This window comes from Sus scrofa, chromosome 1 (genome assembly GCF_000003025.6).
Source record: "Sus scrofa isolate TJ Tabasco breed Duroc chromosome 1, Sscrofa11.1, whole genome shotgun sequence".
NCBI classification, from domain to species: domain Eukaryota; kingdom Metazoa; phylum Chordata; class Mammalia; order Artiodactyla; family Suidae; genus Sus; species Sus scrofa.
This window is the reverse complement of record NC_010443.5, coordinates 123,468,555-123,486,093: the sequence shown is the minus strand read 5'-3', so window position 1 is coordinate 123,486,093 and position 17,539 is coordinate 123,468,555. Positions and strand designations below refer to the sequence as shown.

General features: G+C 39.3%; 1 protein-coding gene and 1 long non-coding RNA gene across 18 annotated transcripts in view; one reads left to right on the top strand and one right to left on the bottom strand.

The window, feature by feature from the left end:
* SLC12A1 (solute carrier family 12 member 1) overlaps positions 1-4,202 on the top strand; it is an 89,764-nt gene extending 85,562 nt beyond the window's left edge. For both annotated transcript variants that reach the window (XM_005654446.3, XM_001926142.7), the window contains exons 25-27: positions 858-993; positions 2,326-2,393; positions 3,397-4,202. In XM_005654446.3, the coding sequence (XP_005654503.1) occupies positions 858-993; positions 2,326-2,393; positions 3,397-3,532 (340 nt within the window). In that variant the 3' untranslated portion in view covers positions 3,533-4,202. The remainder of the gene's footprint in view (positions 1-857; positions 994-2,325; positions 2,394-3,396) is intronic.
* Positions 1-17,539, bottom strand: part of LOC102161909 — an 87,632-nt gene that overhangs the window by 62,850 nt on the left and 7,243 nt on the right. For 13 of the 16 annotated variants that reach the window (XR_002345000.1, XR_002344988.1, XR_002344993.1 and 10 more), the window contains exons 2-4: positions 12,368-12,389; positions 11,214-11,302; positions 10,616-10,673 (exon numbers count right to left, since the gene is read on the bottom strand). This is a non-coding gene — a long non-coding RNA (uncharacterized LOC102161909). Of the gene's footprint in view, positions 1-10,615; positions 10,674-11,213; positions 11,303-12,367; positions 12,450-17,539 lie in introns of all 16 variants that reach the window. The other 3 variants (XR_002344990.1, XR_297970.3, XR_002345003.1) reach the window with 2 other exon arrangements.

Sequence of the window (17,539 nt, the reverse complement as noted above, 5' to 3'; positions counted from 1 at the left end):
AAGACAACTATTTCCATAAATTATAAACTCAATTTTATGCTATAATTTAAAAAATAAATCTTATGAGTTTCTTATGGAAAGAAAAGAATAAGATATTTCAATAATTTTTTTAAATATTCCACAGCTCTGAGATATTGCTCTTAGTTTTTCTATTCAATAATTTCTTCTTAATTACCCTAAAATGGCCTCAGATTTGAAAATATTATTAATTTTTTGTTTTTTCCTCTAACATGCACCTGAACAATAGCCATTTGAAAATCTCAGACAACATCAGACACCAGAAGGACAAACGCTGCATGATATGCAGCAAACACTCAAATTGCTCTATAGCCACTCAACTCATAGGAGCACTTTCCATTCTCCTACCTGCCCACAGCCTCCTGTCCTGCATGGGAGCTGCCATGTGAACTAAGGGTGAGGAAGGCAACCCTATCCAACTCTCAGGGAGGCTAGCCATCTCCTATGTTAATTCATGAAATGCCTCCCATAAAATCTGTAAAATAACCAGATGGAAACTCATGGGCTAAAGTGTCTACATTACAACTTTACTACACTATGTTGGAAATGTATTTGCATAATAATTACTATCTATGTGTTTATATATTTATATTGAAGATCAAATAATACCTAGTAGGCTAATAAGGCCTCACACATATTAAGGGCTTATCTTGAGTAGGGAGGCAATACTATAGCCATAGTTTTACTTACAGAAAGTCCCCTGCAAAGATTTTTCTTAAGAGATTTGCATGACATTCAGCTCTGATTCTGCAGCCAGCAGAGCCAGTCATACCTGGAGTATCTATGAAATAATGAGTTGGTTTCCCACTGTGAGGCATCTTTTATAATTCCAATTTCAGTTGGAAAGTCTTTGAAGAGATGATTGAACCATATCGTCTCCATGAAAGCTGCAAAGATTTAACAACTGCTGAGAAATTAAAGAGAGAAACTCCGTGGAAAATTACAGATGCAGAACTGGAAGCAGTCAAGGAAAAGGTAAGGACTTGTCTTCCTTAATTTTTACTTTACTGTCTAACTGGCTGAAAAGAAAACAGTGGTTGATTTAAAGATCAAGAAGTAATGTATCTATTATAGAATTCTGCTATTCAAGATTCAGGCTTTCTGCATAACTCAAGTGTTTTTTCAGTCATTTATTGACTATAAGGATTTAAAAAGCTGTTTTTAAATATAAGATCAATTTTTAAGTTAAAAATCAGCTTATTGATTTAATTTTAGAGAACATTAGACAGACCTATCAGTCTCAAATAATTGTAATCAATATGTATGCAAAGTAGATATGGATTGACTCACAATTTGACATAATAACAAAGAATTTTAACCTCATAAATACAGCTATAAAACTAATGTAGGGATCTGAGAAAATACGTAATTGGAACAATGAATATAAAATTTGGGTAGGGCATATTTTGTAGGATGGATGTAAAGTGACGAGCTTTTCTAGAGAACCCAGTAAGGTGAGAGTTACCTGCATCAGGCCTGAGCTGAATGAAGGTGAAATAATGAGGATGATGAAAAGGGTAGGGACATAATAGGCAGAAGAACTGACAGCTGAATTAGATTGGACTTTCAAGGAAAAGGACCCTAAGAACCTCTAAACTACAACATTTAAATTACATCAGGAGCTAAAGTTAGAACAAATTAGAGGAAGAGATATTAAAAGCTTTTCAGATTTAGTGGAAAAAAGTACTGAGCTAATAATCATAAATTATTTGTGTGATAAACTGACCAGTTCTAACAAAAACTCTTCATATAATTTAGCAAGCCACATATCTGAGTCTTGGTTTCTGAACCAGTAAAATGTAATAATAAATATTACTCTCCTTAATACAAAATTGTTAATGTAGTTATTTTTCTGAATGTGTCTTTTGGTGGCTTTTTCACTAAAACCAGTCTCCCAAACTGGTAGACTATTCAAAGAGCTTAAAGAAACTAGGATAAAATCTACGTTCTTAGGATATCAAATTGGCATCAAGATTAGGTTCGTTTTCTTCTACTGCAAACCTGTTCGCCAGCTCTGGCCACTCTCAGCTTCTTTTTACTGTTATCCATGTTGCTTGCTTGTTTCTTTCTTCTAGAATTTAATAAGCCATTTTGTAGCACAATGATAACCTAGGCTTATTCTTTTCATTTCTAAAATTTCCTATGGCTTTTTAAAACACTGTAAGTTTCTAAACCTGAATGACGTGATTGTGTTTTTTTTTTAAAAAAGTGGGGTTTTTCTACTTGTTCATAATTTGAGGTAAGATGATAAATTCTCATTCATAATTGGGAGAACTTCCCTCTGCAAAATTTGCATGTTATCCACAGAGTTACCGCCAAGTTCGACTGAATGAACTCTTGCAAGAGCACTCAAGAGCTGCCAATCTCATAGTTCTGTGAGTACCACCACAGACATTTATGACTGTTACAGAGAATGGGTTAATCAGTTTAAAAGCTTCCAATTATTCAGGGGGAAAAGATAAGTTTGGAAACATGTGATTTTAGACAGTGAGAGAAAATAAATGCCATCCTGACACCCTGACAACTAGGGCTTTAGAGGGCCTCATCTGGAGTGTCTGCCAGGCGTGCTCTGCGTACAGGGACAGGAGCACAGCACATGCCCACCCAGAACCCATCTCTCCCTCTAGATCCCTCGGGCTCCAGAAACTTGAGCCTGGAATTCCTTGCCTAATGAGCCCCAAGTAAGGTTCACAGGCCCCTTTCCTGGATAGCTGCTCCTAAGAGGTGGCATCCACAGCATGTTCATGAGGATCTTGGCCAAGCGGGAGGAGGCCCAGGTGGGAGAAAGAGGAATGGGCTTTTCTATTTCCATTCTTCGCCTTCCATCCCACAAATGTTAGGGGTGTACATGCTGCAATTATGAATATTTACCTAAAGATTTATTGCTAAACATGAAAAACAACAATTTCACATTTATACCTCATGAACTGACTTGTTTGTACAAAGTAAGTACATCTTCAAGCAAGGTCTACACTGGAGGACTTTGTGTCTAGGACACAGATTGGTCTCCTAAATTGGGTGGTAGGCTTCAAACAGCTGTTTTCTCCCAAATATAAGAGCTTTAAACTATTAGGAAGTATTATTTTTCCAAAAAGGGGAAAAGGTATTGGTTCATCAAATTTTCTACTTAAAGAACAGTGAAAATTTATATTCATGCTTTATCTCCACTCTATAATGCCTGAGCCTATTTTTCTGTTTGTGTTATCTGGGAAACATATCAGTTTAATATATATATTCAAAATAATTCCAAGTGCTTTCATTTTGTAGGGGAGGCATATAGAAAGTTCAAACCACTTATTACATACTGCAGATAACTAGTGGTGTTACTGCCTATAGTAATTGTCACTTTTGTTCTTTATTTTTCTTCTATGCCATCAGGAGCCTTCCAGTGGCAAGAAAAGGATCTATATCAGATTGGTTGTACATGGCTTGGTTGGAAATCCTCACGAAGAACCTCCCTCCTGTCTTACTAGTTAGAGGAAATCATAAAAATGTCCTGACATTTTATTCTTAAAAGATAAAGGATTAGGATACATTTTAACATAATGTAAGAATAATTAGGAAATGTGTTCCAATTCTTTATGTTCTGACCTATAGATACACAAATCTCTGAAGACTACCCTACCGGATTCTAAGTAAACTTTTGTCTTTTTTTTTTTTTTTTTCTTCAGTATTATTCGTCAATGGGAGCTATTTTTTTTTTTTTTTCTATCAGCTTACAGGGGTGTCAAAACCAGTACTACCCCTAGAAAAACAGCTCTGTCATTGCTGTTGATAAATATGAAAATTAATCAAACCCATGCTGGCTTACGCCCATGAAAGCCATCAACTTATTTTAAGTTTTTCCAGGCACACCTAATCTTCTGTTTGCTTCAAGGCCCTGGTGGAGGCCTCAGCCCCACAACACTTTCTCATTAAATGCTTATTGACAGGCTAGTCTAGTAACCATGGGTGGTTATCAAAGGGAAAGACCAGCTGGGAAGGAAATGTGATTAGGCTTGGCGTTCTGAGAGGCTTACACCTACAAAGAAGATTTGAAAATCAATAACTGAAAACTTTGAAAAGTACTTGAGTCCACACAATGTTTAAAGCAGTTATCTAAATAAGGTCACTTAATGTAACACAGATTATATACTTAGAGTGTGGGTGATCATTAATAACATATGGCTTTAATTTGGGGCTGACTGAAAAAAATGTTACCTGTATTAGGAGGCAAAATATATTGCAATTAAATGCAAAATGTTTCATTTTTAATATATAGATTTTAATTGCTTTTCTTACTTATATTTAGAAATTTCCAGCATGGTATTACTTTGCATATTTTTTCTAATTAAATGGTTAGCACAGAAGAGATCTTCATAGATGTCTAACTGAAAACCAAGAACCACATACTTTCAAGTTGTTATAAAGAAATATATCCTGAATCATATAGTTACTTTTACAGTGATTGTATGGGTTAAAAAAATAATTAAAATGTGAAGTGTAGAAACTTGCAAATTTGGAATAGACAAGTACTGATTTTTTCATTTGTTAGTACTCCTACTATATTTAATCACATTAAAAAACAACCAAATAGTTTTTTTTTTTTCCCCTGATGGATGGCTTGATTTTTTTTTTTTTTCTAACATGTTATGACTGTTTATTCTAACTGATAAAATATGAGGAGGGAAAAAAATCAACTTGAAATAAAAGCACTCAAATTCATTTGCTCTGGCCTAGCTCATGATTTCACCTTTCAGTCACTAAAATCATGGCGCAATGGTGTATCACATGTGAGCCTGAAAATTTGAATCAGTTGCCTCAGCTGCAGGTTGTTCAAAGTTGGATTTCGAGATTAGGACTTCCAAGCCAGACTCTGGCCTCAGCAGGATGACTAGGGAGGAAAAAGTGAAACAGCAAAGCTTAAGCAACAGGCTAACCCTATCCCAAATTTGACACTATTGGACTTAATACAGGCCCAGATTAACCCTTTCTCTTGAGCCCTATGGACCTAAAATGCAAATGACTAGATACCATCCTGGTGACCAGGATAAGGAGCACCCAGCTTTATCTGGGCCTGACACCTCTCTGAAACACTTGAGAGGTCTCTGTAAAAGGTCAAAGTAACATGACTTCTGTAATAGGAAATTCTGGCTCTTGTTTGAGAGGCTGTTGCAGGTTGGGTTCTCTAGGAAACAGACTCAGAGTTCAGCCTGGAGCATGTTTATTATGGAGTGCCCTTGGTATCAACAGCCATGGAAGGGAGGGGAAGAAAGCAGGAAGGGTGAGGAAAAGGTAAGCTGTGCTACAAACCTAAGGACAGTCTCAGCTACCCTACAGTGTGCCGTGGAGACAAAATGTCCCTTCAGAGCAGTCCAGAGCAAGACTGAGAGGGCTAAGCCTTTTTACTCCCCCAGTGACCAGTCACTGGACTTGGGCTGCCTGGGAAATGGTGTGAACTTGGATGAGGCAATTCTCTGAAGCTGAAGCATCCCCAAGGGCCTGACAGCTGAAGTCTGTCTGCTGACAGCACTCCCAGTTGCTATGGAAATAAGTCCTTCATTAATAGGATCTGGCTGGGGCATCACCTTGCCAACCGCAGGGCCATATAAAGTAGTGTTAAAAAAAAAAAAAAAAAAAAGCAAAAAACTCAGACTAGCTTGCGTTCATATCTTTGTTTCACTATTTATTAGTGGTATTACCTTAAACTAGCCATTATTAAGTTTTCGAGAACTACTGACACGAGAGTGGTTGGGGTGATGCCTCTTTGGCTCCAGGTTAACAAAGAAGAACATGGACTGAGAAAAAGAGGAATAGGTGGCAATAAGGGACTGGTGATTTTGAGGTCAAGAGCAGCTATACTGGGAACAGGTTAGAGCAGCAGAAAATTGAAAGGATGGAGGCTATGGTCAGATACCAGAAGATTTTTGTGGCCCTTGGTGTCCTGTCCTTGGCCTTTGATTCACCCAACTTTCTTAATCCAACCACCTCCCATCTCCATGTCCACACATGCTTCTTTCTGAGCAAGAAGGAGAAAGTTGCACAACCATGTTCATTGATGTCTGGCCTTCTCTGTCCCCTCACTTTGTGCACATTCCTCCTCATCAGCATCCCCACCCTTTCCTCACAATGACTTTTCAGCATTTTCATAACTTTTTCAGCTGATGACCCTGACACCATCCCTATAACATATCCGTGTACATCTAGACATAAAACTTTCCTATGAAAGGAGGACCATGCAGGGAGCAATGTCTTTTGATTTCTTTCCTTAATACTCAATTTTAGAACTCTTTCAATGGAAGCTTTGAAAAAAGATTATAGATTCTTGAGGACTTCCATAAGCCTACTAAATTAGAATCTACAGGAGAGGGATTGAGCAATCTGTATATTCTGATGAGTCACAAATTTCTGGAACTACTGCTTTAGGCAGTCTTTCCTACTCCTGTGACTTGACTCCCACCACATGCTGATGGCTCCCAAATTTATATGTCTAACCCAGGTCTCCCCTAAGTCTCAGACCCATATATATTCAATCACTAATTTCCATGGTGTTTCTTTTTGTAGGTCCTGCAGATACTCTAAATACAGGATGACCAGATTTCTATTCAAAACAAAACAAAAACTCAGCAAAGGCATCTAATTCTCTTTCTCCATTGTCTATTGGATCCCTCCTGAAATGAGCAAAGAAACATAAAAATAGGATAGTTCTGCATCACAGCAAGAAATTAAGGAAGCAGGCTATCCACACGACATTTTTAGAACTACAGCCAAGCCTAGAGTTTACATGGAATGAGATTGATGGAAGCTAGAAAAGGTTGCTTGCAACCAATTCTGAGAAAAATTAAACACGTCGTAGGAAATAACTGCCAGATACCATAGGAGAATTCCACAAGCCCCTCCCCCCAGTTTGCAGGTGGAGGTGAGAAGCTGAACGGAAGACAGAGTGTGACCCTGGGAGGGATCCCTTTTGCTGGGTACTGGGGTTATTCAGAAGAGGCTGCCAGGGAGGCCAAATGATGTGCTTGGTGAGTGCTGGAAGCCGAGTCGAGTGTTACAGTGCAGCATCTCATGGGTGTCCTTGAAAGGCACCAGAAAGATATGCACCTGCCCTAGAGCCTGAGCCAAAAAGAAAATCAGCACTTGCTGCACAATTTCTCCTAATACAGAGAAGAAAACTCAGAAATGGATGATCCTGTCCCTGGATCTTACTGTTGTTAGGCTGCTGGGTTATTATTAACTGGCACTGCCAGTAGCTATCAACTAGGCCTTTAGCTAAAATTAAGTAGGATTGTAATGATAACCAGGTGGGCTGGTGGAGGTGCCTGTGTCAATCAGAGATCAGCATATATACTTGTGTCAAACTTGGCATCTGGGGTACTTGCTGGCTAGCTATTGCCACATGGGTCACCTGGAGCCAATCCACCTCACTATTTCTAATGTTTTCTTCGGCAGAGATTTAGGAGATAGGTTGCCATAAGGAAGACATCTGTCTGGACTCCCAAGGAGGGAACAGGGCAATTCCTCTCTGGGTATGATCAGGTGTCCCCATTGCCAACAGATCAGGGGATCTCCATGAGTCATAGTTACAGCCAAGAGGTCAAGCCAAGAGTCCTCATCTGACCCAGGCATTCCTACAGGGCCACCAGTTGCCCCACAGCCAGCAAGTCCTGGTCTACAGGTGAAAACTCCTCTCCATGGGAAGGTGTGTGGTCAGACTTACCTCTTTAAGATTTCTGGTGCTGAAAAAAACCATCTCAGTCTGCCCTTTTTTTGTGCAGAAAGTGCTTTATAGGCGTTCCAGTTGTGTCTCAGTGGTAACAAACCCGACTAGTATCATGAGGTTGCAGGTTTGATCCCTGGCCTTGCTCAGTCGGTTAAGAATCTGGTGTTGCCATGAGCTGTGGTGTAGGTCGCAGAAGCTCAGATCCTGAGTTGCTGTGGCACAACTGCAGTTCCAATTCGACCCCTAGTCGAACTTCCATATGCCGCACCTGCAGCCTTAAAAAAACAAAAACAAAACAAAACAAAAAAAGCAAGAAATAAGAAAGAAAGAAAAAGCGCTTTGTCCTTCGACATTCCCCCTATCCTGGCACTTTTTTTTTTTTTTTTTTTTTTTAAAGCAGAAAACAGTGTTCAAGTTTATTGAAGGATAAAACACAAATATACAAATTTGCAAATAAGCCAAGAACTATAGGCAAAACTTTGTGGAAGAATGCCCTTTAAACCTCTACTCTGGTAGAATGTTAAATTCCAATGAAATATGTCATTTTTTTAGCAAAATATAAAGTACTAAAATTAACACATGTTTGAATACTTATTTGTAACTGTACAGAATATCTCTAGAAAGATGCATAAGAAACAAATAAGGGTTGATTCTTGAGAGAAAAACAAGATTAATGAAGGACAGGGGTGAGAGATTTAACTTACTATGTACCAATAATTACTCAAAATAATATTTTTAAAAATAAATATGTAAATAGACAAATTACTTGCCTGCTAGGCTGTATTTAATTATAAATTCATGTTTGAAGTGACATATATTGTGAGGGTCATAGGAAATAAACTTTTAAAAGTTTTACAAAGTGTTACAAAATTTAAGACATTATACTATCATATTTTGTGCGCATCATTATATTTTACAACATAATAATGAAAAGTAACTAAAATATTACTATAAAAAAAAGTTGACCTCACCACACACCAACTGATAAGTTTAGTGTTATTCCATTTTTTTTTTTAACATGAGATCTTTTTTTTCTAACTTATTCTCTCCTGGGTAGAAAAAGTAGTAGGCAAGAGAAATGTTGGGTTGGATTTCCCACTATAGCCCTGCATATTTTACAAGGTGAAGCTCAGGAATGGACAAGTATAATCCCAATAGGTTCTAGAGCTTTATTTCCTGAGCTGAATAAAACTCAGGATTGATATTATACATAGTAAGGTAGAGTAGATTAAGTTTTTACGAACCTATGCATTGCAAGTACAGTATGGTCTTTTACCCTTTTAAACACAAAATCCAAATAGGATTACTTTTTTTTTTTTGGTCGTATTCTAGGGCCACATCCACAACATATGGAGGTTCCCAGGCCAGGGGTCTTATCAGAGCTGTAGCTGCTGGCCTATGCCACAGCCACAGCAAGGAGGGATCCAAGCCACTTCTTCAACTTACACCACAGTTCACAGCAACGCCAGATCCTTAACCCTCTGAGTGAGGCCAGGGATCAAACTCGAAACCTCACGGTTCCTAGCTGGGTTCGTTAACCACTGAGCCACAACAGGAACTCCGGATTACTACTTTTCTATATTAATTTTCTATTGCTTCATTATAAATTATCACAAATGTTTCATCTTAAAACAAAACCCATGTATTATCTCACAATTTCCATGGGTTGAGTATAGGCATGGAACTGGGTTTTCTGCTCAGGGTATTACAACACTGCAGTTGAGGTGTTGGTAAGGGCTATGTTCTCATATGAGGCTCAGAGACTTCTTCCAAGCTCATATGGTTGTTAGCCAAATAAATTTCCTTCCTTCTATAGAACTCATGGTAGTTTGCTCCTTTAGGGCCAAAAGAAAAGAAAACTTTTTACCTCTAGATCATCTTTTAAAGAGCTTAAAAGATGATTAAGTCAGGCCCACCTGGGTCTATCTTCATTTTAATTAACTTTAACTCAATTAACTAAGGACTTTAATTACATATTCAAAGCCCCTTCACCTTTGCCAAACATATGGGTAACCCAATCAATGGAGTGGTCATCCCACCACACTCACAGGTCCTATTCCTATTCAAGGGGAAGAGATTACACAGGGTGTGAACATGAATGGGGCCTACTTACAATTCTGTCTACCACAAATGCTATCTCACATTTCTGTAGGTCAGATATCAGCTACTAGGAGACAAGCTGGGAATCAGGTAATAAATTAAAAATGGCCTGTGAGTATCCAAATAAACAAGTAGTAACTAGCAATAGATGACAGCAGGGATGATGCAAGACATCAAAAACGTTTTTAAAAGGAAATATAAGCCTCAAAAACATAAGAGTTTTGAGGTCTTAGAGTAGGAGGCACAAACTCCACATGCCTCACTAGAGCCTGAGGGCATCATCACTTTGTAAGAGGACAGCCTAATGTCAGAGAAGTTCAATTTTGTTCTACGCACCATGGTTAAGAAAGCAAGAATGTTTACAGTTCATCCTCAAAAAAAATTTCCTTCATGTGGTTGGCATCAAAGGACCGCTAAGCTTCAGTTACCTGGAAAATTAATTTACATGGAGTGACTCTGCAGTGAAGCAGTGTTTAGAGCTCTTGTGTGAGTGTATTTTCAGGATGGGTGGTTCAAGATGAAGAATGTAGATGGATGTAGATGGGGAACTCAGAGGCTGAGCCCAAGATCCAGGGTATGAATTTCATCACTTCAAAGAAGGTGACAAGCAATGACATCTGGAGCAAGGAGCCAGGCTTGCTTTCTCAGCGTAGAAGATCTCTCCGCACTGAGTTTTTTGGGGCCAAAGCTAGGCAGTGGACTTTTAGAATAACACATGATAACTGCCAAGCTATGGATTCAGATGCAGAGCCCTGGGGGCCAAAGCTAGGCCTTTGTTCTCATGCAGCTCTTTACCTAAAGCTTGTGGCTTTCCTCAGCTTCCCAATTCAGTTCATCAGCTCTTTTGGATGCCCTAGGAAAAGGAGATATTTCACATACAGATTTTTCTGTTATTATTTCCAAAGCAGTTATATACATGGATTTTCTAATTTTCCTGTTGTAGTTCTCCCATCAAAGAAGTAGAAATACTCTCAGGGAAGGTGAGAAGTTCAGAGAAGTCAGCAACAACAGGTCTTGAAAGATATTAAACTAATGCAACTAGCACATTGGAGGGATATGATCACCAGTTCTCTAAGTTCCTAATGTTCACAGGTACATTTTCAAAATGAGTTCTATTAAAAGCAGTATTACTTGTGTACCTTGAAGTTACAGTGTCCCAAATTGAGTCTTGATTTTCCTCCCTAAAGCTGCTCTTTTAGCACTCTTCCAAATCTCAATAAATGGCAACCCCATTCTTGCCACAAACCTTGTAGTCATCCTTGACTTTTCTTCCTCACCTCACATCTGGCCCATCAGCAAATCCTACTGGCTTCAGAAGATATCCAGAGTCTAACCATTTCTCACTATTCCCACTGCTACCTCCCTGATCTATGTTCTTTCCACCATTTCTCACCTGGATCGTGGAGTATCCATCTAAAGGGTCTTCCTGCATCAAGCCTTGATCATCTTCTGTCCCACTTCAAAATAGCAGCCCAAGTAATCCTGTTAAATGACATAGAACATGTCACTTCTCTTATCAAAATATCCCAATGGTTTCCCATTTCACTCAGTGGAAAAAAGCTACTGTCCTTACAAAAGCTTATAAAGTCATACACCAGAAACAACCCCTGCCCCCTATGATCTATGCTCTCATCTCCTACAACTGTGTATCCCCGCCCCTCTGTTTAGACCATGCCAGCCTTCTCATAGGTAATGCACCTTGGGACCCGAGTGCTTGCTGTGCCCTCTGCCTATAATGCCTTTCCCCCAAATATCACTTCCTTCATGTTTGGTTAAATGCCCTCTGCCTCCATCCCCACACCTGACACATAGCATATTCTCACAGAGGCCTTCCCTGGCTATTCTCTCTAAATCCCAAGCCTATATTTCAGGTGTCATACATCTGCTTTGCTTTTCTGGACAGCATCATTTATTTTAATCACTTCTATTTACTGTCAGACTTATTTTTGGCTGGTCTGTTATCTGTTATGTTCCCAGAGTCTAGACCAGTGCCTGTCAAATTGAACACATTCAAAAATATTTGTTTGAGAGAAAGAATGCAGCCACTGAGGGGAATAGGAGTACAGAGCCCCACATCCTTTGAGGTCTAGTCACTGGTTCACTGTGGAGCCTCAGAGCCCATCCCCCAGGAGGCTGCCCCACAATCCACACATATCTTTGTGTGTCTCTGAACAAGTAGATCCTTCTGCCTAAGATGTTTGACTCTCTTTTGTTTATCTGACTATTGTTTTTATCCTCTTTTAATTCACTACCAGTAAGTTAATTACTAGACATTTTCTCATGAGTTTATTGGTCATCTGGTATTGCTTCTTTTGTCAATTTAATACAAATGTGAAAGCTCTAAAGATATAAAGATACACTGTTCTGAGCTCAAGGTATAACCATTTTCCGTGCCCTCAAAAAGCTTATGGACAAGCAAACAAGTATGCAAATTAATTATGGATTATGAAGAATACTGTGAAGGGAAAAAAGAGGAAACTATGACAATAATGATAACTATATGACAATACAAATAACTATGAGAATAATGGAAAGGGCAGTACTTACATAAGGTATTCAGGGAGGGCATCTATGAAAAAATATTTAAGGATGAGATGCTGACAGTGTTGAATTTTACCTGACCCTTATGCTTCCAGAAAACAGTTGGTTAAGAAATCTCCCTAAACTTTTTTCCCCCAAATGCCCCACCCTTTTGGGTTCTAGAAAATGGCTAACTGCAATGAACCACCCTTTCCCACATAACTTAGAAAGGACTGGCTATCTGCTCTTCCTCATGATTCCCATAAGATTTGTAGATGGTCCCATTTTTACTGTTGACAAAGCCAAACCCAAACTGTTTCCCTTTTGCCCACATCTGTTGACAGTCAGACATAGATCTTCTAATTTCCTTATCTCATGAATGATTAGCCAAGATGAGAATATTTTTTTCCCCTGAAACTAGATAAACATTTCCTGTTCCACTGAAACTTCTCTTGATTGAAAAACAATCCCAACTACAAGTAAGCCCACCTGTAACTTGTCTGCTCTTCTATAAAAGTCTAAGGCAATACCTCCTGTTGAGACATACTGTAGGAAGCTGAATAATGGTCCTGAAAGAGAGCCAGGTCCTAATCCCTGGAATCTATATCTTACCTTACATGGAAAAGAGTTTTTGCAGATATAATTAAGGAGATTGAGTGGGACAATTATCCTAGATTATCTAGCTGGACCCTAAATAAAACAGCACATATCCTTGTAAGAGGGGAGTAGGAGACTTGACTGTTGATAAAAGAGAAGCAGCCATGTGATGGAAGCAGAGGGTAGTCAGAGAAAAGATGCTACACTACTAGTTTTAATGATAGAGGAAAGGACCCTGAGATGAGTAAATCAGCTGTAGATGAGGGAAAAAGCAAGGGAACAGATTCTCCCCTAAAACCCCTCCAGAGGTGGTACACCTAGCCAATGCCTCGATTTTAGCCACCTAGGATTCAGTTTAGATTTCTGGACTGCAGAAGTATAATAGAGTAACTTTCTATTGTTTTATGCCACTAATTATACAGTAATTTTTTACAGCAACAATAGCAAATTTAATACGTAGTCTAGTCCAGATCTGAGGTGCTTTCCTTATTGAAATAGCCTGAATAAAATCCATCTCCTTATTTGTTTTTTGTCTTTGACAGTGCTAACCATGCAAAGAGTGGGGGTGGGGGAGCAGGGTGGGTCAGAACAGTCCAGGCAGAGTGAACAATATGGACAAAAGTCCTCAGGCAAAACACAAACTCTTGCATTCTAGAATCTAAGAGAGGAATGTGACTCAAGATAAAGTTGAATGTTAAGAGTCTGATCATACAAGCCCTGGGCCATGGCAGGGAATTTGGAATTTCTTATATCTGTGATGGGAAAATTTTAGAAGATTTTAAGCCATGGAGAGTAGATATAGAGAGATTGTTTAGAGGTCCTGGTAAGAGATGATGGTGGCTCCAGAATATGGGAAGAATTTAGATGTAGGGCTGGATGAACCAGGTTCTGTTTCTGTTAGGGTTGTGATATGCAACAGAGCTCAGTCGAATTAGGATAATATGAGGACTATTTACTAAGGGGGTTATTTATAAAGGTTTGGCAAGATATGGGAAACCAAAACCATAAAGGAGAGTCAAGTGTCTTAACTGAAAGCTTGTCACAGTACAGGCCTGAAGGGAAAGGGGGAGAAAGTAGTTTCTAGAGCCTGGAAGAAAAGACAACCATGACAAGACCAGTGGTTTTCAGTGGAGGGACCCTGAAGGAACACTGACTTTACCCTCCACCCTCCCTCTGACCTCCTGCTGAGCTCTCTATTGGCAAACCCAAATGCCAGCCAGCCATCAAGGGAGCTTATCAGTGAAGTCCCTAGAGGGCACCCCCGCCCCCAACCTCTGCTCCTGGGACAGAAAACAGTGTGGAGAGAGACAAAGGGCAAGAGTGGGTATGGAGGGGGAAAAAGAGACTGCAGAGAGATGTTAAAATTAGTCCAGTTTATTAAAAGAAAATGAGGATACCTGAATATTCTACATTATCTCCTTAATACACAGTTTCACCTATCCTATCCAATGGACAAAAAACAAAGGCCTTTCACAGTCCTGACTTTTTTTTTGAACATTTACAACTGCTCTTCTGTCCCAAAAGCAATCTGGAAAGACAGTGATTAGAACACTTATGAGGACCAATAATGCTATCTTCAAAATTCCGTGAAAAAACTCGTTTGTTAAAATGTGTAGAATTTGAGGAATTGTTGCTACATGAAAACTGGGTAATATTCACTTTATACTGAAGAGAATTGCATTTGTGCAGGCTGGTAAGTAAAGGCTGTTTCAGAGGGGCAGAATATTGAATCACAATCAACTGAACCACAGCAAACCTAATTCATACATCTCTATGCATGGATACCCATATTTTAGCTTGTTTTGGTTTCTCTCTCTTTTTTAAAAATATTATTACTCTGGAAGATAATTCAATTTGCATTGCACATTTCCTCACAGAAATTTTGAATCTTATGAATATAAAAATCATGGACTTGGCCCAATTTTATTTTAATCAGTTTTTCTGTTTCTTAATTCAGGATTAACTTCCTAGGATATATGCAGAGATTTAGTAGCAAGAGCGACAGTGTGCACATTAAAATATGGAGAGTTTCAGCAGCAATTTGAGCTATGGTAATTACTGGGTTTGTTTACACAGACACAGATGAAAAGCATAACCTTTTTGTTCCTGTCTCTTTTTTTTAATTGGGAAAAACTATGTGTTACCAAAAGAAAAATCATACAACAGTTGTTCATTGTCATGGAGGAAATCAGGTGCAACCAACGAGACCAAGAAATAAAGAGATCAAAACTGTCTAAGGTAGTGTCTTAACTAGGCATCCTTTTTCCTGGAGCAAACTCCAATGCTATGGAAAGGCTGCTTTTCACATTCTGCTCAGAATAATTGCCACAACATTCGCTGCACTCAAATCAACTTCTGGTGGGTCTCTACTCGCATCTACCCATTCCAGTGTAGCCCCAACAGCAACTTCTGCTTCCATAGTCATTCTCCATATCCTGGTACCATTTGCTTCATCCAGGAAGTAGCCCTGACCAAGATGGGGCCCATGTGAGGGGAAGGGAGAAGAAGGAGGCAGATGATCCCTAGTGGAAGCTAGGAGCCAATGGGAGAGGCACCAGTGCTCTCAGGGAAGGTGAGAAAATAAGTCCCTGCTGGGAATATTTGGGGGGGAAAAAAAACCCTATTTTGTAAGGCTAATTGATCCCAGATCTGGAACCTTTCCCAAGACATCCATCCTTTCACAACAACCAGGTTGTTCCTCAAAGGCCCTTGGCAGACAGACCTTCATATGTCTTAGAATGGTTGAAAAGGGGCGAAATGACCCAAATGACTAATGTTCAATCTCAGTATCTTCTTCTACTTCCTCCAACCCATATCCATACCAACCCATATCCATACCAAACTACTGATTGCTTAAAATATCTGTTCTAGGAGTTCCCACTCAGTGGCTCAGTGGTAACAAACCCAATTAGTACCCATGAGGACTTGGGTTCGATCTCTGGCCTTGCTCTCTGGGTTAAGGATCCAGCATTGCCATGAGCTGTGCTGTAGGTCACAGATGTGACTAGGAGCCCGAGTTGCTATGGCTGTGGCATAGGCCAGCAGCTGCAGCTCTGATTCGACCCCTAGCCTGGGAACTTCCACATGCTGTGGGCACAGCCCCGAAAAGAAAAAAAAAAAAAAAAAAAAATTCTGTTCTAGGTGTTTACAATAGCCATAGTAATGGCCCCCCCAAAGACATCCATATTTTAATCCCTGGAACCTTTAAATACATTACCTTAAATGGCAAAAGGGCCTTTGCAGATGTCATTAAGATTACTTGACTTTGAGTTAGAGGAATTATCCTGGATTATCTGGGTGGGCCCAATCTAATTACTTGAGTACTTTTTCACCCATGGCATGTGGAAGATCCTGGGTCAGAGATTGAACTTGCACCACAGCTGCTACCTGCACCACAGGGGCAGCAATGCTGTATCCTTAACCTGCTGTATCACATAGGGACTTTCTAATCACATGAGTTCTTAAAAGTAGAGAAAACTTTCCTAGCTATGATCAGAGAACCAGAGAAATAGCAGCATAAGGACTCAATCTCCTTCAAAAATTGCTGTTTTTGAAGATGGAGGATGGAAGTCATAAGGCAGGGAATGTGGTCAGATTCTGGAACTTGGAAAAGGCAAGGACATGGGTTCCCTCTTAGAATTTCTAGAAATCATTGTAGCTTTGCCAACACCTTGATTTTAGCCCTGTGAGACCCATGTCAGACTTCTGACCTAAAGAACTGAAGATAATATATCTATATTGTTTAAGCCTCTAAGGTAATTTTGTGGTCATTTGTTATGGCAGCAATGAAAAACTTATAGTCTTCATCACCTCAAGCTTGGATCAGCACAATACAAAATTTTCCAATTTACCCAGCTTCTCAGGTCTCTGGGTCATCTTAGAAACTCTTACTTACCAAACTCTTGTCAACTGTCATTCTACTCATTTAACTTCTCTGTTCAAGAGAGCCTACAAATGGAAATATTTTCAAACCAAGCTCCTTCAAACATCAGAACTTCTGGAACTGCCAAAGTTCGAGACGGAAAGTTAGTGAATTCTGCTGAAGATGACCTGAAAAGATTCCTTGAGAGACTGGTCAACAGAAATTTCCAGGAGCTTCTTCACCAAACATGGTTAACAATAGGAATACTCAGGTTGGTCTATAAAGTCTTGCAATATTTACCAGTTACACTGCCCTACTGATAAAATCAGTCATGAGCTAGAGTGAAATCAGTGCTGCTACTCTGGCCAGAGTGGACCATACAATTAAATCTCTGAACCAGGGGCTAGTCAGTAGGGATGGTTATGTGACAACACATTATATGGCTAATTTTCCAGTCCTATCAGATGCTCTTTGAAGATGAAACAGGGAGACATGATTTGAAAGAGATCATGTAAGCCAGGAGAGACAGTGGAAATATAGAGCTAAGTTTTTGAGTAGCTTTCTAGTTTAGTTCATATAATCCCCCTTCCCCTTTGCTCTTTGCCTAGTCTTGCAATTGTCAAATATATCAATTTTTATTGCTCAAAATTTCACTTTACATTCTACAGTAAGTTTCAGCCTTTTTGCCCTATTTAACTGTTGGTGGGATACCTTTTGTAACCTGCTTTAATGGCCTCCAT